Source organism: Myotis yumanensis, unplaced genomic scaffold (assembly GCF_028538775.1).
Source record: "Myotis yumanensis isolate MYYU_CA2020_CCGP unplaced genomic scaffold, mMyoYum1.0.hap1 SCAF_5, whole genome shotgun sequence".
Lineage (NCBI taxonomy): Eukaryota > Metazoa > Chordata > Mammalia > Chiroptera > Vespertilionidae > Myotis > Myotis yumanensis.
The window spans coordinates 28,690,274-28,709,931 of NW_027223756.1; the positions used below are offsets into that span (position 1 = coordinate 28,690,274).

Sequence of the window (19,658 nt, forward strand, 5' to 3'; positions counted from 1 at the left end):
TTGGGGTAGATTCTCTAGGTGGAAGGCCATACACATAATTGGCAAATAGATTACATTGACCCAAAGCCAGTCGCCCTGGGGGCTGTAAGTGGATCCTGACAGGAACTGGGATTTTCATACCTAGTTGTAGTTGCAAATGTTTAGAATACTATTAGATGATTGGAGCAAAAATTACTGTATCAGTTGGGAACATCAAGTTATTCTTCTTCAGACCAAGAACCTCACTTTATAACTCATAGTGTCCAGCAGTGAGCCAAGAGATACCACATGAAATGGACATATTATATTATATATCATCCTCAGAGTAATGGTTTAATAGAAAATTGGAATGAGCAATTGAAACATTTGTTGTTTAAAATGTGGGGGAGGAGAGGCGATAAAGTCAGGAAGGGCTTACATACATGCTTTCCTAGGGTATGCTCACACTCAACATGAGAGTCCCCACTGGATAGATTTATCCACTTTTTGGGGAGATCTGGGGAATAGAGGGTGAGGGAGGATGCTGACATGACTATAATATTCTTCCCCTTATCATCTCAACTTTCTTTTTCCCCACTTGAGTCCCAGGACCAGGAATGCATCTGCAGGTATCAGAAGCAGGATGATCCCTAAGCAAGAAACTGTGGCCATACCTTTAAGCCTTTATGCCAGAATTCCTAAGAGCATGATAAGATAGACTGTGCTTTCAACCCATCTGACAAAATTGGAGTTGACAGTGTGTGTTGCTGTGTTGCCTAGATAGTGGTCTAGATAGCCCGTTAGTTCTGTATCTCTGTAACCCTACTTTTTTGTTGTTGTTGTTAATCCTCACCCGAGGATATTTTTCCATTGATTTTTAGGGAGAGTGGAAGAGAGAGGGCAAGACAGAGAGAAACATCTCACGGTGTGTGAGAGAAACAGAAACACGACAATTGGTTACCTCCTGCACAAGCCCCGACCAGGGCCTGACCGGGGAGGAGACTTCAACCAAGGTATCTGCCCTTGACCAGAACTGAATTGAATTGGGGACCCTTTGGTCCACAGGCCCAGGCTCTATCCACTGAGCAAAACTGGCTAGGGCTGCAACCCTACTCTTTATGAGAGGGAGTGTACTGAGGGAGAGGCACTTACTAGACTAGTATTGCTGCCAGCAGTCTGGACCAGCACTATAGCCAAACCTTACATTTCTTCCAAAGGTGGAAACGTTTGGGTAAAAATGGAAAAAATGAGAAATAGTAGTAGCTGAGGGTAAATGACTCAATAAGTGGGTTATGAAATGAGGGAAATCCAATATTGCACTAACCCTTTGAAAGAGGCTCAAAACAAAAGATGACATTGTTCCTTAGCTCGGTTATGCCAGATGCCTGAAAGGCTGAAGTCTTTTTTTGCTGAAACCACTCTTGATTTAGGAGCCTGACAAGACTGAACGAAGGCTGCAAACACGGCTGGCCTTGCTGTGAGAGACATTTTGATCATAAAATATAATGATGGACTGATAATTCTCTTATTTTTTATGTTACATCTACACAACTCTTAGCTGTGATGTGGAGTCAGACTCTGGGTAGTTGGTGACAGAAGTCATTCAATCCCCGCATGGAACATTAATCAGCCACAGAAAGGGAAGAAGCAGACACATGCTATAATGTGGAGGAACCCTGAAAACCTTATGCCGACTGAAAGAAGTCAGTCACAGAAAGATCACATATTGTATGTTTCCATTTATATGAAATGTTCAGAATAGGCAAATCTATAGAGACAGAGGATTAATGATTAGGGGTGGAGGGGGGACGATTAAGCAGGTGATAGGAAAGGGAACAAATTTCTTTATAAAGTGATGGAAATGTTCTAAAATTAACTGTGGTGATAATTACATATACCTGCAAACATACTAAAAACTGTTGAAATGAATACTTGAAATGGGTGAATTGTATGGTATATGAATTATATCTCAATAAAGCTGTTAGTTTTTAAAGGGGTGATGACCTTTTATAAATACATACTGAAATAGCTACGGATGAAATAATAAGATGTCTGGGATTTGCTTCAAAAGAATCATTTGGGAGCCCTGGCCGGTTTGGCTCAGTGGATAGAGCGTCGGCCTGCCGACTCAAGGGTCCCGGATTCGATTCTGGTCGAGGGCATGTTCCTTGGTTGCGGGCACATCCCTAGTAGGGAGTGTGCAGGAGGCGGCTGATCGATGTTTCTCTCTCATCGGTGTTTCTGACTCTTTATCCCTCTCCCTTCCTCTCTGTAAAAAATCAATAATATATATATATATATATATATATATATATATATGAATCCTTTGGGGGTGTAATGGTTTAATAGAGAATTTTGGGGGTGGCGAGGGAAAGAGGGAAGGAATAAAACTGGTCATTAATTGATAACTGCTGAAGCTGGGGGCTTGGAGGGTCATTATATTATTCTCTACACAGTTAGATATGTTGAACATTTTTTTGTAAGGGGAAAAGAGAAGAATCCCATGCAATGTTCTAACTCAGAAAAGAGGGGACTGTCACATCCTTTGATAGGTTATTACTTAGAGGCCTCACCCAGAAATCCTCAGATCAGAGATGCATTATTGAGGGGAATCTGAGAGGCATGGAAGCCATGGAGTCTGGAGAGCTCAGGGGCTGGTTGGGGCCAAGGCAGTTCAGCCCCTGCAGCCCTCACCGACAACCCACAGGCCATGCTCACCGTGGTGGTGGAAGTGGAGAGGGGGAGAGAGTGTGGTAAGAAACCACACACTCATTACCAGAGGTAGTGCAGCTTGGGAGAGCCTCTTGGGAGAGGGAGAGGGCTAGACCATCTTAGGATAGGAAACTGAGGCAAAAGTGGAAGGCAGGACTCAGGAGTCCTCAGTTTCCCTCATGAGAGTTGATATGAAGTCCACCTTTCTTAGGCCCTGAAGAGACCTGTCACCCCACACTCCTGGAGGCGCCCAACAGCATCCGCCTGCTTCAGCCCGGGACTCTGAAGACACCGGTGGAGAGGGGATAAACTGTGGGTGGGGCAGGGGAAGAAGGGAGGAACACTGCTGACCCCAGCTCTGCCCACAGGAACAATGCATCACCTTTGACAGAGTCCTGGGCTCTGATGCAGCTCAGGTAGGGGGGTCTGGTAGGGCGATGGGAGCAGGGTGGGAGCCCTCAGGCCCCCGGAGCCCAGGGTGCTGAGTGCTTCCAGAGCCCTTTGCTCAGGCCAGGCTGTGCCTGTGTCCCCCTGCAGCAGGCAGAGGAGGAGCTGCTAGCACGAGTCCAGCGCACACTGGGCTCTGTTGGTCGAGGATACAATGTGGCCCTGCTGCTTCAGGGGCTGGGAAACAGAGGCACCCCTGCTTGTGCCTCAGGTGAGTCCCAGAGGAGCCACAGGTAAGGAGGCTGGGGTGTTGCCTCCTCTAGGGCACCTTTAAGAACCTTCCTTTCCCCACCATGGCTGAACTAGATGTCCCTCCTTGAGGCCCCTATAGAGACCTCACAGGATGTTTGGCCAGGTTCAAGTTATGCAGCTGTTGACAGGTCAGAGAAGGTAGGAGGCTGGGGCTGATGGAGTGAGGGACAGGAAGGAGTGGTGTGCAAAGATCAAATATCCAAGGAGGTCTCATTTTCACAGTTCTTGATAATACTAATAAGGATAATAAACTTGAAAGTTTTGGGTTCTTTTGGGACTTCATTAAAATGCCCCAAATCAAAATAGCTGCCTCAGAACCTCATGGGCCCTGCCTTAGCCCAGTGAAGATGTCTGCTCAGTTGTCTAGCTTGCTGTGAACTGTGAGGCCTGGGCCTATTTCTGACCTGGACACCGTTTCCTCAACACCAAGCACAGATTTCATCCTCAGGAAATCTTGAAAGATGTTTCTTGGTCAATCCCTTTCTCAATTGCCATTGAACCCCCCTTTTTTCCACTTTAGCTGCTGCAGATGCTGTTTGAGGAAGCTCTGCCTCTTGAGAGCTCTGATCCTGTGCTTAGTACTTGTGACCTGGTGCAGGTGAGACCCTGGAGGAAAGCGAGACCTGGGGAGCCAAGGCTGGAGGGCAGTCGGAAGAGCCTGGGTCTAGCTCCATTCTGCTGTTCACCCGTGTGGGCTTACCTTTCTGGGGTCTCCTTTTTCCTGCCTGAAATGGCTGAATTTTGGTGCCTTGCTTGGCCCACAGAGCTCCAGCAGGAGGATCATGTGAGCTGAAGGCTGGGAAAAGGCTCGGTCTGTAACATCTGTTGTGTTTGTGTGATCCCAGCTCAGCCTTAGCGGGAGGACTCGGGGCCTGCCCTCTCCAGGGACAGAGAACCTGTCGGTCCTGGATGTGGCTCCTCTGGGCTTGTGAGTGACCAGGGCCCAACAGGGTCCAAGAATGTTTGTCTTAAGGCAGGACTGACACCTACAAACCAGACCCTTGGAGGTCTCCCCCCACTGCCACCCAAGAGGAGAGAATCTCTGAGCTTGGGGTCTTGCATACAGGGCTCAGGTTTGCTCCCAGGACTCCATCTCACCCTCTTCCCTTCATCCCATATCCCCATTCCTCTCACTCGTCTCACCCATCCACTTACTAGTATACCTCTTCAGCTCAACCATTATTATTCTGGGTGATTCAAGCATCTCTCTGAGCAGAACTTCAGTTTCTCCATCTGTACAATGGGAGCAATCCCAACTACCCTGTTTGCCTCACTCGGCAGATGACAGGACAAAAAATAAGGTCAAGAAGATGAGAGGCTTTTAGGGGATATACTGAGCTTGGAGCCTTGGGGATGATTCTTACAGGCTCTTGGGAGCCCCATGGGCTCCTCAGGCAGAGGTTCTGGGGAACTCTGGTGCCTAAGAGTGAGCTCAGCCTCCCCTTCCTCCAGGGTGGTGGAAGATGCCCATGAGGTGGGGGTGTCTGACTCAAGAGCTGGCTCAGAACTGTATTTGCGGGCCACAGTGGGTAGAGGCAGGTGAGGACACGAGGGTACCTGTCACCTCCCACCTCTTAGACATTTGGCCTGATCCTAGCCTCTCCTCCACAGGGCTTGCTCTCTGTTTAATGTCACTATGTCCCACCCAGGGCCTGACCTCCTAAGGGTCCTGGGACTCTGAGTGTATGGCGAGGGGCTTTGAATCTTGCAGCTCCCAGGAACCCTGTAAGTCTGACAGCTATGGGGCTAGAGAGTTGGGGTGACTGAAATATGAATGTTGAAGTCCAGGGCAGCATCTGAGTCTTCTCCTTTCCTCACCTCCAACAAGCAATGGACCCCCTTAGCTTTTGCTGATCTGGGAATATCTTAATTTTTCTTACATTTTTGAAGGATAGTTGTTGCCAGATATAGAATTCTTAGTTGACACTTTTTTTTTCTTTCAGCATTTTAAACATGTCACCTTATTGCCTTCTGGCCTCTATAGTTTTTGATGAGGAATTTGTTTTTAATTTTATTGAGGATCTATTGTACATAACAAATTGCTTCTCTCTTGCTGTTTTCAGGACTCTGAGTCTGGCTTTTGACAGTTTGATTGTAACATGTCTTGATGTGGATCTCTTGGAGTTTTTCCTCCTTGGAATTTTTTGAGCTTCTTGGATGTATAGATTCATCATGTCTTTCATAAAACTGGGGGGATTTTTGAGCAGTATTTCTCCAAATATTCTTTCTGCCCCTTTCTCTCTTCTTGCTCTGGGATCCCATTCTGCATATATTTGTATACTTGATGGCATTCCACAAGTTTATTAGACTCATTTTCCTCCATTGTTTTTTCTTTCTGCTCCTCAGACTGGATAATTTGACCTCTCTTTAAGTTGGATGAGATTCTTTCTTGCGCCTGCTCAAATCTGCCCTCTAGTGGATTTTTAATTTGTTATTGTACTTTTCAGCTCTAGAATTTCTATTTTAAAAAATAATAATTGCTCTCCTTCTATTGATATTTTCTATTCACTGAGACATCATTTTCTGAGCATATACATATAAGATAGTTGAATTAAAGTCTTTGCCTTGTGAATTTAATGTCCATGCTTCCTCAGGGATAGTTCCTGTTAATTCCAATGTTTTCCCTATGAATGAGCCATATTTTCTTGTTTATTTGCATATCTCATACTTGTTCTGTTGGAGACTGGCCAATCTGAGTATTGCTTTTAAAGATGGTATTCTTCATTGTGTTGGTCTCTTAAGTCTCCATCCTTCCCCTTGGTGCTCTGATATTTTGATTATGGTGATGTAGTGACTCTAAAAACCAGATTCACCCTTCTCTCCAGGATATGCGTTGTTGCTTGTTTTGGGATGGAGCCATCTGTTTTCTTAGTTACTTTTCTAAACAACTTTTTCAAAGACTGTATTCTTTGTGGTTACTGAAGTCTCCATTCTAATCTTAGTGGTGAGCCGGTGACCTGACACAATTCTTAAACTCCTGGGACAAAAAAAAACAAAACAGCAGTAGCAACAACAAAAACTAAAGGGAAAAAAAGGAATAAAGAGAGAAAGAAAGGGGAAGAAGAAGGAGGAGGAGGAGGGGTAGAGTTGGAAGGAGGACAAGGAAAAGAAAAAAAAAATTCCCTAGGTTTCTACAGATTGTCTCTGTGTTGGGTCACTCCTGTGCTTGCTTAGTCAGGCCATTTATAGTTCCTGCTTAGCCTCACTTCCTGCTTTTACTGAGCCTAAAAGTCAGCCAGAGGAGAAAGCGTAGGGTCTTTTCAGGGCTTTTCTGAGAATGCATCCTGCCCTGGGCGCCTGCATGGCTTTCTAGGTTCCCCAGTACACATGGGAACTTTTTAAAGATCCCCCCCAAATCTCACTCCCCAGCTTTTCCTTTGAATCTTTCATGTATCTATTGTTTACCCCAATGATTATTTTTGCTTGTTCTTTCATCTTTCAATGTTTTGGGGGAGGGGTTATATTTTAAAAACAATGTTTTATGTTTGGTGTAACTGCTCTGCCCTGAAAGAGTTCCAGGGTAAGAGAAACAAAGGGAAGCCCCTTTTGTCAGACAAAGCGCAACCAGCCAAAACAGACAAACACAATTCCTTGGGAACAAAACTGGCTCTGCTCCCTCCAGAAACAGGCAACCCCACCAGAAATATAAGACCACCTCTGTGCTGGGGAGGAGGTTGGGGCTAGGTTAGTTAAGATGCCACAAAAATCTCTTACCATATTTAAGTTGCCTTTGTCCTGAATAAGCAGTCACTTGGTTGCTATAAATCTTTGACTGTCTCCCAGAGTGCTAGCAAGGTTGATTTTGGCCATTTTTGCCAGGTTTCTGGGGAGAGACCGACCCCCAGAGCTCCCTATTCTGCCATTTTTGTTGATATTATCTTGCTTTGCTATTTAAAAATTGGGTTATTTGTCTCTTTCTTATTGAGGTGTAAGAGCTCTTTATATAATTCTGGATACAAGTGCACAGTCAGATAGTCAATTGAACATTTTTTTTTTTTACTAAGAGAATATATTATTTGTGTAATTAAATAATAATAAAATTGAAATCTACACAAGGTTGCAAATCTGTCTGTTGGTGCACAAAAGTTACTGGAAATAGTCCAACTTTCCATCAGAGTGTGATTTGGGATAGTTTCTTTCTCCAGCCACCGGTGGATGCTTTCTCCCTTCTGCCCTCTGGCAGAGACTGCCCCCTGCTGCAGGTGTTGGCTGGTACGGTTGTTCAAGAGGAGCTGGAGGTCTCTCTGCCCTGGATTGTCTCATGGCTCCTGGAAGGAAGTAACTACACGGTATTTTTCTTTGCTTGGACCCTCAAGGTGGCCTGGGGTGAGGGGAGGGAGAGTGTGGGGTTCTTTGGGAAGCTCTGAGATCTGGCCTTAGGCCTGCTCCACCCTCTCACCCAACCAGCTAAAGCCCCAACACTAGCCCAGAGGGAGTCTGACTCTGGAAGGGACAGGATTCAGACAGGTCCCAGGGTGGCCGGCCTGCAGAAGTCTGGAGAGGCAGGACCAATAGTAAAAGCAACCCCTCATCCTTCAGAGGCCTTTAACAGTTTACCAAGCACTGACTAGTATGTTTAGTTCTTACTAAAACCCCATGAAGCAGATCTAATTTACAGATGAGGAAAGGGAGGACCAGAGAAGGAAAGGTACCCATTAAAAAAAATCTACAAAACTCAGGCTCCTTGACTGTCTCTGAAATCAACAAACATACATTCATTTGGCCAGCACATTCCCAGACCTCTCCCTGTGCGAGGCCCTGTGGCCCGTGGAAGATAAGTTGGGCAGTTCACACCCTCAAGGATAAAGCAGTGAGAGACAGACATATGTTTATAGGCCAGTTTGGTATCATGATTAAGGGCACAGACTTCAGTGTCAAACAGACCTGGGCTTGACTTTCAGCTCTGCCAGCCACCAGGAAATTGCTGATCTCTCTGAGCCTTAGTTGCTTTGTCTAGAAACTGTGGACGGAGGTGGGATAAAATTTTAGAGTTGTTGCCTCACTTGAGTGTTGTGTGGATAAAAAGAGGCACCCATAGAAAGCTTAGCACAGTGACATCAGGCACATGTAAAAAGCCTAATGGGTATTAGCTGTTTTTAGGTATTAGCTGTTTTTATGAGTAGTGCAATTAATGAAAATTCAAAGTATTACAGGCAGTATGCTTTGGAGTCCAGAGGAAGGAGTGATTCACCCTGAGTCTCCTCTTACTTGGTAGCTCCCTAAGCTTGTTCCAGGCTGCTCTCTTGGGAGCTGCAAGAAGGAGGATGCAGGTAAAACAGGTGAAGCCCACCCTGTAGGATGCAGCAGAAGAGGCCCAAGCCCAGCAGGCTGGCCTGAAGAGCCTGCGTTCAGGTCTCCTTGGGGACCTCCTGACAGATGGTGGACTCAGCCAGCTGGGCAGGGCCCTGTGGGAGTTGCAGGTGAGCAAGGTGAGCTCTGAAGGTGCCTGGGCCAGCAGTGGCCAGAGCCCACCTTGAACCATCTCTTCATAGGATTGTAAAAGTCTGGAGCCGGCACCCAGGAAGCCGTATGCTCAAAGGGGTTAAAGCTGAGGCTGTGGTGCTCCCAGAACCACAGGTGTATCTTTTTATCCAACATCTTAGGAGCCCCACTGATGTCTGTCTGCCTTCCTTCCCTCTGTTTACATAGCTCTATCAGGGGGCTCTTCCTTTACTCATTAATTTTATTTTTTTCATATATTTTTATTGATTTCAGAAAGGAAGGAAGGGAGAGAGATAGAAACATCAATGATGAGAAAGAATCATTGGTCGGCTGCCTCCTGCATGCCCCTCACTGGGGATCAAGCCCGCAACCCAGGCATATGCCCCGGCCAGGAAGCAAACCTGGTTCATAGGTTTACACTTACCCACTGAGTCACGCCAGCTGGGCCTCATTAATTTGTTGATTCCCAAACATTAATGACCACTCACCATGTGCTGGTCATGTAGGCCCTAGGAATTCCGGGTTCTCATGGAGTGTACAATCTGTCGGAGAGAAAGATTACAACATCATATCAGTTCTCTAAAGGGCTTGTCAGCATAGGGTTCTATGGGGCATCTAAATTAGTCTTGGGAAGGAAGACTTCAGGGGAAGTTGATTGCTGGCGGAGGCAGTCAGCAATGAGTGAAGAACATTCCAGGCAGAGAAAATGACAAGAAAAGTCTCAGATTAAGCAATAAAAAAAAAAACCCCAAAAAACCAGGCTATAACAGAACATCCTATCTTTCAAAAAAATGCTATTTGAATTATATTACATGCAGATAGGCATGGAAGAAGTATACAAATTAAATCTGATGCTACACACTTTATAAGTATCCAATGAATTTCTAATTAATAACAAAAAATCCACTTCGTAGAAATAACATTAAATAAGTCATATGCACAATATATTAAAGATCCTCCTAAATAAGTGTTTCTTCTCATGCATATATGGTCTAGCTGCTTAGGACTTACACAGACCCAGCGTATATCAATCAAGGAACTACTTCTTAAGGCTGGAGCTCCTAGTCATTAACCTCCAAGGCTCAACGGCTCCCCTAAAGTTCCAAGAACTGAGAGTCCCCTTTTCTGACAAGAAATAGCATCTATGAAAGCTTTTAGACCAATAGTTGCTGATTTGTTAAAGATACCTAACAAAACACCAAATTATTTTTTTTAAAGTAAGAATCTTTTTTCTTTTATTATTTTTTAAATAAATCTTTATTGTTCATATTAAAAAAAAGAAAAAAGAAAAGTCTCAGAGGTAAATGAGTGCTTGATTTGTTTGGGGACTGCAAGCAGCTCAATCTTTTGAGAATAGAGTGTGATGAATAGAGTCAGGAGAGAGGGCTGGAGAGGGAAATAGGGGCTAGGTCACACAGGGCTTTGTAAATCTATTGAGATGTTTGGACTTTATCTTGAAAGTCAAAAGGAAACCACAGACGTATTTCAAGCAGAGGACGTTGCTCCCCATTTTCAGGTGAGCAAACTGAGGCTCAGAGAAGGAAAGTGATGGGAGAATCAAAGGCAGCGCAGGTGCAAATGCCAAGTCCTTAGACTCAATGTGGTGCTTTCATCCTCCCAGGATGCATGCTCGCTCTGGTGCAGAAGGGGGCGCTCTCTCCCACGATTTGCCACAGGGTGGCTGGAAGGCTGCCCCTCCAGCTTTTCCTGTTTTTCTTTTTTCCTTTTTTTTAAAAAATATATTTTATTGATTTTTCACAGAGAGGAAGGGAGAGGGATAGAGAGTCAGAAACATCGATGAGCGAGAAACATCGATCAGCTGCCTCCTGCACACCCCCCACTGGGGATGTGCCCGCAACCAAGGCACATGCCCTTGACCAGAATCGAACCTGGGACCCTTGAGTCCGCAGGCCGACGCTCTATCCCTGAGCCAAACCGGTTAGGGCCTTTTTTCCTTTTTATGATTACTTACAACTTGTTTTTACAGCCCTGGGCCTTGGAATTAAGCATGTAAGCTCCCATTACTGCTCAGTGCTTTGGGTGCCTTACCCTATTTCATACTCTCTGTAACTTTAATCAGCTCCATATTATGGATGAGGAAAAATGGAGACTCAAAAGACGTGTCACCTGCCTGAGGTCATGCAGCTAAGAAAGGGAGGGACTGGAACCCTGACCAGTCTGATTTCAAAGCCCTGAGCTAACCTCAGCTGTCCTTCCCACTCCTAATATCTTCTCAGCAGGTGAGAAATTCAGAAGCAAGCCACAGCACAGGCCTCCAGGAGGAACCCCAAGGTGGGCCTGGGGCTTGGGGTGGAATTGGGGGTCTTCACCTTTGATTTACTTAATTGCATTTTCCTCCAGTGGCAGGAAGGACAGCATCTCTAGGACCTGGGCTCCACCAAAAGCATCCTCTCAGGGACTCTGAGGAACAGGTTCCCTCACATACCCCATGAAGGTGTGCGGGGAGTGAAGAGCTGCAGTTACAGAGCCCAGTTAATATGTCTCCAGCTTACCCTGCCCCAACATTAGGGAGAAATATTGAACGTGTGGCAAATAAAGGACCTGAAGGTCTACTGGATCCCGAAGGGAGGGGCACGGGAAGGGACTGTTTTCCTACTGGATTAGGAGCATGCAATCTCTAGGGCCTCCGTGGCATCTATTGGAAGAGCCAATATTTTTCCTCTCCCACCATGGCCTTCAAATCTCTGTCCAGACTACAGGCTCTTCCAGGGCCATTAGGTCTGGGATGTAGTTCTGGGAGAATCCCTGGCAATGAGACTCTGTTGGAAATGTTGGGCCCTATGTCCCAATGCCATGTGCATACATGGCTTCTGGCTGAGCCTGGATTGATGCCACGTAGGCCTGACAGGCCCCAGATGTGGCCCTGCAGTTCTTCCTGGCCCAGGCCCGGAGTCAGAGACTGCGAGCACAGCACCACATTTAGATCCAAGAGGAACTGAAGCATTTGGGACAGGAGGAGGCAGGAGACCAGGTCAAAGCCCTGGTGGCTGGGGAAGAGGTAAGGAGGGTCATGTAGGGGATTTGAGTCTTCTAATTGGGCCAGGCACTATGCGGGTGCGCTGAGATCCGGTGTCAATCACAACAGACGGGGCCATACCCTCTCTCCTGGCCCTCACAGCTTTGTGGGGGATAGATGAGGCAATTCTTGGTGCTAAGTGCTGTGATGAGGGGAGTAGGGGCTTGTGGGAACAAAGAGGTGTACCTGACCCAGGTTGGAGTGGGTCAGAGCTGATGGCATCCAAGCTGAGAATTAAAGGACAAGTAAAGCTACCAGGGGGATCCACTAGGCTCTGAGCCCCACAGGGGCAGTCTGTGCTCATCACATAGAGGCACTCGGTAAATATAACTTGTTGGAACAAATTAAGAAACAAAATTTATGTGCATGGGGCGTGGGTGTGGAGTGGAGAAACATATGTTCTAAGAGACGACAATATTGTATGAAGAAAGGTCCAGAGCCAAACAATGGCAAATGGGTTCTGGGTATTGCAAACCGTCATTCTGGCTGGAGCCTGGCAGGTGCATGGTCAGAGGCGAGGCATGTGCCATGCCTCTGGATTTCGACTTTACCCCAGGATAGTGGTGAACTGTTGGAAGGCGTGTCATCTCAGCTCTGCCCCTCACTAGCCACGTGAATCTGGGTGTTAAATCACTCCTCTGATCCAGTTTTCAAATCTGTAAAATGACAACTACCTCATAGGGTGGTCCTTGGATAAAATGAGATCACACACATGAAGTGTGTAGGACAGAGTGGGCACACAGATGGCACTCAAGAAAAAGTAAGTTGTCCCTTGGTATCCATGGAGGATTGGTTCTAGGACTTCCATGGATACCAAAATTCATGGGAGCTCAGATCCCTTATATAAAATCGCACAGTGTTTGCATGTAACCTACACATATCCTCCTGTAGACTTTAAATCACCTTTAGATTACTTATAATACCTAACACAATGTAAATGTTATGTAAGTAGTTGTTATACTGTATTGTTTAAGGAATAGTGACAAGAAGAAAAACTTGGTACATGTTCAGTTCAGACACGCAGCCACTGTGGGCCTAACTACATAGTACAACATCAGCAATAATGGAACATTAAAAAAATATATATTTTTCAATCTGGGGTTGGTTGAATCCGTGAACGGGATGTGGATCTGAAAGGCTGACTGTGTTATCACCGAAGGCCTCCGAGAAGAGACAGCGGCGGCACCGGGAGCACACAGTGCTGAGGCTCCAGCGGGAGGCCTTCGGGCACAGCGGGACACTGCGGAGCAGGACCAGATAGCCCTCTGTGACCTGCATGTGCAGGCCACCCGAGCACAGACATGCCACGCGTTACAGGTTAGTAGGGACAGAGGACAGGCCTTGAGCTGGTTACCATGCTGGCTGACTGACAGACACCTCTGAATCTGGGCACAGGTGTTGCAAGCCTGGCAGGTGCCGTGGGAGGAACAGACCATGGCCAGAGTATCACCACCGCAGCCTGCTGGCTGGCATCCTGCAAGACACCATAAACCTGGCTGCACAGAACCAGGAGCTCCGGCAGGTTGCGGACTAGGCTGGGGCAGTCATGCTGGCCCCTTGCCCTGGGGAGAAATATGGTGATCAGGAATCCTCTCACCTTTTCTTTCTTTTTAAATTATTTACTGATATTAGAGAGAGATGAAGCAAGGGGACGGGGGTGAGGGGTGGGAGTGGGGAGAGAGAAACAGCGATTTGTTGTTCCACTTATTTATGCATTCATTGGTTGATTCCTGTATGTGTCCTGACCGGGGATTGAACCTGCAATCTTGGCGTATCAGGACAACGTTCTAATCAATGGAGCTACCCAGGCAGGACCCTCTCTCCTTACTCTTTGTTGTTGTTAATCCTCACCCAAGGATATTTTTCCATTGATTTTTTGAGAGTGGAAGGGAGGGTGAGAGACAGAAACATCAATGTGAGAGACACATCCATTGGTTGCCTTCTGCACATCCCTGACCAGGGCCAGGGATCGAGCCTGCAACCCTGACTACCCTTGACTGGAATTGAACCTGGGACCCTTTAGTCCGCAGGTTGATGCTCTATCCATGAAGCCAAACTGCCTAGGGCTCTCCTTATTCTTAAGGGTCCTAGAAGGAAGAGGAAGTTGGGACACAATAACCAAGCTAACCTTCATTATAATTAATACCATCACTAACCATGTCTCATTGTACCAGTTCCTGCTGAGCACCTAATATCTATTGTTTCATTTAGCCTTTTCTACTACCCAAAATAATTGTAAGGCACCATTGACCCCCATTTCTGAGCTAAGGCAACTAAAGCTAGGAGAGGTTAAATATATGCCCAAGGACAGTCAGCTAGTAAGTGACAGAGTCCAAATTCAGGTCTAGTTTGCTATAGCTCTACACAGCAGATAGTAGTGGTTCACAAACGGCAGTGCATCCGTCACCTAGGAAGCTGCTTAAAAAAAAAAAAAAAAGCCTGGCTGGTGTGGCTCCGTGGTTGAGCACCAATCTATGAACCAGGTCACGGTTCGATTCCCGGTCAGGGCATATGCCCGAGTTGCAGGTGGCCAATCAATGATTCTCTCTCACCATTGATAGTTCTCTTTCCCTCTCCCTTCTTCTCTGAAATCAAGTACAAATAAATTTTTTTAAAAAAGAGGAAAAACAAAAAAGATTCCCTAACCCCACTCACTAAGATTCTGCTTCAGTAAGTCTGAGACTTTTTAAAAACAAGTTTACCAGGTATTCTTCCATGGGAGCAGGGCCTGACATTCCTCCAGCCAAGAGATCAGATGACAGGCAGGAAGGAGTATCAGTGAAGTGTCCAGAGGAAACAAGAATCATAACCACATTGAGTCCTGAAGAGTTCTCTGGCCTAGAGTCTAGTTTGTCCTGTTGGGGCTAGTGTCTTCTAGTCCCAAGATGCTTCCAAATTCCCCAGCACCCAAGTTTTATGCTTCAGGAAAATTTCAAAAGTTCTGTGACCGAGAACAGTCGTGGCTCCATGGAACCCTCAGAGGAAATAATGCTTCTGGCAACAGTGAGGGAGAAAACAGCCTTTTCTCCTAGTTTACCAGTATGTTACCCCAGGATTAAGATACTAAGGGCACCAGGGGAATGAAATTGTTTGAGAGGAGCTATGCAACACAGAAGACACAAGACAATCATGATTGATTGTAGGAATCGCCTACACTCCAGAATGCTTTATTAAGACCTTATTTTATTGCTTATGCAGTCTGACATTGAGCTATACACGTTTCCCTGTGCTGGTCCCAGGTCACTCTGTGCAGAGCTTCTGTGGCTGTTGGGAGGTGGGACACTGCTAGGCAGGGGCAGGACCTAGAATGGTAACTCCTAGGAGCTGTAGAGGGGGCACTGGGCTTCAAGAGGGTCTTTGGGTGAGTAGAGAGATCAGGAGTATAAGCCAGAGCCCAGGGGAAACATTTCCTGAGATGAGCCAAGCCCCAGCCCCTCTGGGGTTTCCAGAACAAAGGCTGGGTGTGGAGAGCAGCTCTGTGGAGGGAGCAGGGATGCACTGTCTCCAGGCGACCCTGGAGCTGCAGGAGCTCAGCAGAATGGCCAAGGTGATGGGTGTGGAATCTGTGGCAATTGGGCTTTCCTGTAGGATGGGGGCGGGGAAGGAGGCAACTGCATTCATGCAGGATAAGACAGGGAACCTGTTCCATCAGAGACGGGGTCATTTCTCAGGTGTAGGTATGATGCTCCCTTAGTGCCCTAGTCTGGAAGAACGTGGGGTGGGGGTCAGGGGAGGGTGATGTTTAAGAGTTTCCAGTTTCCTTAACCAAACCCACTCTACAAGTCTCTCAGGGGTACACCTTCCTCCACCCATCTGGTTGCTCTCACTTCCCCAGCTTTTCTCACAAGGCACTTGTTACAGGGCTGCTGAGGGAAAGGGAGCTTAGGAGGTGGCTCTGATGGTAACGCCCAACCTCCAGGGTCAGGAGTCAAGGTGGTCAGGGGCTAGCGGCTGCCATAGTACAGGTGCACTGCCAGGCCAATGAGCAGAGTGGCCAGGAAGAAGGCAGCTGGGAGCTGCAGCCGCAGCAGAGCTGCTGAGAGCACGGCGTTGACCACCAGCGAGCAGGACACCACAAAGAGGCGTGTGATGCTGCTGCCGTGCTTCATGACAGCCGACATGAGCAGTCCATTCAGTGCCTGGCTGAGCACCACGAGCGCTGCCCATCCTGAGAAGCCCTCCAGGAGGCCTGGGCCGGGGCCGCCACCTGCATGCAGACCTAGATTCAGGAGCACACCAAACGTGTAAAGGAAGAGGTTCTGAAGTGCCAGGGGCAGCCTCTGTCGCTTCATGAGCAGCTCTGTGTACACGGAGGACAAGCCTGAGATGAGGCAGTACAGGATGAGGAGCAGCAGTCCTAGTGGAGTGATATGCAGGGGCATGGGGCCAGCCTTAGCTGCGGAAGGGGACCCAGGGAGGGTGCTCCCAGGGTCCTGGAGGCCACCAGCTGCATAGCAGGCCCCCGCTGCCATCAGCAGCAGCAGTGCTAAGCCCTGGCGTGCAGAGAGGCGGCGCCGGAGGCAGAGGCAGTAGAACAGGGCCGTGCTTCCAATCTTGAGATTGCTCAGCACCTGGTAGGTGCTGGGGTCCATGTATCGTTGAAGATAGATCACCAGGTTATTGTTAGCGCCGTAGAGCAAGGCTGGTAGTGCAAAGGGGGCAGCCTGGCGCCAGGGCGGGGCCCCCCGGGGCCATGCTTGCCGGCCTACCAGGAGGGAGAAGGCGCACAACAGTAGCTTGGTCAGCTCAGTCAGCAGCACAGCTGAGGAGGGTCGGAAGGGCACTCGGCCATCCACATGGCACAGCGCCAACAATGGTGCATGGGCACCATACATGGCAGTGGACAGGAGTAGCATCAAAGTCCAGCGGGCCTGCCTGGGACGGCCCAGGCCTGGCACTCCCCCGTCCTCTACACTCATGCCCACATCAGACCCTGGGTGGCCTGTGTAACTAACAAGGGGCAGTGAGGATTGTGACACGTTTGAGGAGAATCAAGATATGGAGTTGGCTCCCAGGAGGCAGGAGCCGTGGTACGTCAGCTGCAAACTCCACACTTAGGGTGGGAAAGGTCTGGTGGCCTTAGAAGCCACAGTCTTGGGATCAGTCCCATTAGGTCAGGGAGGGAAGGAGGTATGGAGGATACTGGCTGATGAGCCACTACCCACCCTCTGCAGGAAGGGAAACAAGGATGAAGGAGGCAGGAAACTTGGAGACAGTAATTGGGTGACAGCCAGGGAAGCCAGATATGGTGTCTGTGGTCGAAAGGCCTCCACCTGCAGGCCCCAGCTTCTCATCCTGCCTCCCCCACAGGATCCAGAGCTAGTCGGGCCCTTTCCGCAGCGACCGCAGATAGTCCCTTATTGTCTTCTCCACATTGGGCACAGCATATGCCTGAGCTGCATAAATGCCAGTGCAGGTGCCCACAGCAAAGCCCAATACCGCTGATGCCCTCAGTTTGGCCACCACATAGCCAGCCAGGAAGCCTTTGAGGAATGGGGAGGACAAGAGTGAGCCATCCTGTGGAAAAAGATTCAGGAGGAAACTCAGTAGGTTCTCCCCTTCTCTAACCAGGAGCTACTCGATCTGGGCTGAGAGCATCCCATCACCTGCTCCTTCTTACTCTGGAAAGTTGTAGTATGCTCTCCAAAGATTTTCTCAAGGTTCTGGAGGCAGAAAAATAACCTAGGAGTTCTGATCACATAATCTCAGAACCCTGGGGCTAGGAGGCTCCACACACAGAACCCTACTGCACAAGGCCACAGAGGAACCTGGCCCTGCTTGCTTCTCATTTCCTAGCATGCTCACCCACTACTGCGGCCACACTGAACGGCTTTCACCTCCATGCTCACCATGCTACTTCCCACCACAAGAACACTGCATATGTTGTTCCATCTGCCTGGAATGTTCCCTCCTCCCCCTTCACCTAGTTAACCCCTATTTAAGATTCCGGATCAAGTGCCATTTTCTCAGGGAAAATTTCCTTGAAGTCTCAGAGAACAGGCCCTCAATTAGCATTTGCTGAATAAATCTCTACCACCCATTCAAAAGCATATTGGGCAATGAAGCCTACAGGGGGTGGCGTCAGATGCAGTGTTACCTGGCCCACACCACTTCTGACTTCGTCTTCCACACGCTGCTGAAGGCGCTCTAGCTGGTTCTTGAGAAAGGCCAGGTCCTTAAGCTTGGGCAAAGAGTCCTACGGAAAGGGAGAGACTGGCTCCAGCAGACTGACCTAGCCCCATCCCCTGCTCCAGTCTATCAGAGGCTGGGGAGGAGGTGGGATGGGTTGAGCCTGAGAAATCTCTTTACATAAATACCTTACTGAGATGACACTGGTAAAGGAAAAAAGGGCATTGAAAAGGACAGAATTCACACTGGGGCCAGGAAGGGGGTGACAGATGGATGTGCATCAGTAACTTACAGGAACTTCATAGAGTAAGCAGTGTGTAGGGAAAGCGGGAAGGGGAGCTAATCAGATCAATCAGGAAAATACTAATGACTTGACTATAAGCTACGTGGAAGTGGAGACCAGTCTGTCTTGTCTACTGAGTCCCAAGTCCTAATGCAGGGACTAGCAAGTACTCAGTAAATGTGTGAGTGGTGCTGAGTTTCAGATCAAAGGTAAATAACGGCCCAAGGCAGCTCCCTGGACAATTTGGAGGTAAATTTGGTTTCTGCCCGGGCTTCCCCCCCTTTCTCCCCCAAGGCCATCCCAAACTGAATGTGTGCCTCCGCATGCTCGCGGGAGGTGGCAGGGGCGGGGCACGGAGTATGGGTCAATGAACTGAGAGATTCTGACGCATAAAGTATGAACTTCAGTGTGTGTGCCAGCGAGTGTTTGAATGAGGGTGTGTCAGTATGAATTGGAAACAAGGTGTCTCTGGGAGGGGACATTCCCAGGGCTAGGGAATGGAGCAGAGTCAGGAGAGTGTCAGAGCGGACGGGTTTGAATGTGAGAAACTAGGTACTGAGATGGACCCAGAGGGGAACCCTGGCGGCTCCTCAGCTGCTCGCCTCCTGGAGTGCTCCGCCCATCTAGTCCACACTTCTGCCGCGGGCGTGAGCACAAGTCCACCCCCAGGGAAAGCAAGGGGCATCTCACCCATGCGTTGTCTTTCCCCAGGACTAAAAAGATGTGAATAGCACGCCGACTGCAGACCACCCCATGGTCACTCACCTTGTCATCCGCCATCTTCCCCCGTGGAGCTTGTTGCGCAGGCGCAGCCCCGCCTCCCCGTCCCTCATACCAAGTGCCCATCATTACTGAGGGCGGAGGCACTTCCGGGAGATTTTTTTGAAAGGTTGGAGGCGCTTTCTTAAAAAAAATTTTTTTTTAAATGTATATAGAAATATATTTTTATTTATTTCAGCGAGGAAGAGAGAGATAGAAACATCAATGATGAGAGAGAATCATTGATTGGCTGCCTCCTGTGGTCCCCACACTAGGGATGGAGCCTGCAACCCGGGCATGTGCTCCGACCAGGAATCCGAGGGTAACCTCCTGGTTCCTAGGTCCACGCTCAACCCTGAGCCGGGCCAGCTGGGCCAGAGGTGCTTTCTTGGCAGCCGAACTCAGGCGGTCTTCTGCCCACAGGTACTCCCACGTGACTCCTGCCCACAGGTACTCCCACGTGACTCCTCCTCTCGGGTCTCAGCTGCGCGTGCGCGCGCACGACCTGGGCGTGCTGCTGTCACAGGTGCGCGTGAGAGCCCCGCGCACTTTCGCCTGGTGGGTCACCCGCCGCTTGCTGAGCTCACAGTTGCGTGGTGCTGGTGCGCTGGCCTCGGCGCTCCGCCCCGGTCCCCACAC

General features: G+C 48.4%; 3 protein-coding genes across 3 annotated transcripts; 1 reads left to right on the forward strand and 2 right to left on the reverse strand.

Annotated features, from left to right (window-relative positions):
• Nucleotides 1-2,668: 2,668 nt before the first annotated feature.
• LOC139010109 (uncharacterized) lies at nt 2,669-13,382 on the forward strand. The gene is given in 14 exon segments (XM_070414204.1): nt 2,669-2,711; nt 2,882-2,964; nt 3,208-3,291; nt 3,293-3,328; nt 3,890-3,967; nt 4,215-4,297; nt 4,822-4,908; nt 7,553-7,658; nt 8,553-8,798; nt 11,681-11,830; nt 13,008-13,065; nt 13,068-13,165; nt 13,244-13,287; nt 13,289-13,382. Coding segments are annotated over 14 exon segments (1,290 nt in total).
• A 1,595-nt stretch (nt 13,383-14,977) lies between these two features.
• SLC35A4 (solute carrier family 35 member A4) lies at nt 14,978-16,767 on the reverse strand. Its single transcript, XM_070414827.1, has one exon. The coding sequence runs from the start codon at nt 16,765-16,767 to the stop codon at nt 15,793-15,795; it is 975 nt and encodes a 324-aa protein (XP_070270928.1). The 3' UTR covers nt 14,978-15,792.
• Nucleotides 16,768-17,167: 400 nt separating this feature from the next.
• LOC139010412 (SLC35A4 upstream open reading frame protein) lies at nt 17,168-19,115 on the reverse strand. Its single transcript, XM_070414828.1, has 3 exons — nt 19,026-19,115; nt 17,946-18,044; nt 17,168-17,365 (listed from the first exon to the last, which is right to left on the reverse strand). Exons 1-3 carry the CDS (start codon nt 19,107-19,109, stop codon nt 17,168-17,170), a joined length of 381 nt encoding a protein of 126 aa, XP_070270929.1. The 5' UTR covers nt 19,110-19,115.
• Nucleotides 19,116-19,658: the final 543 nt, after the last annotated feature.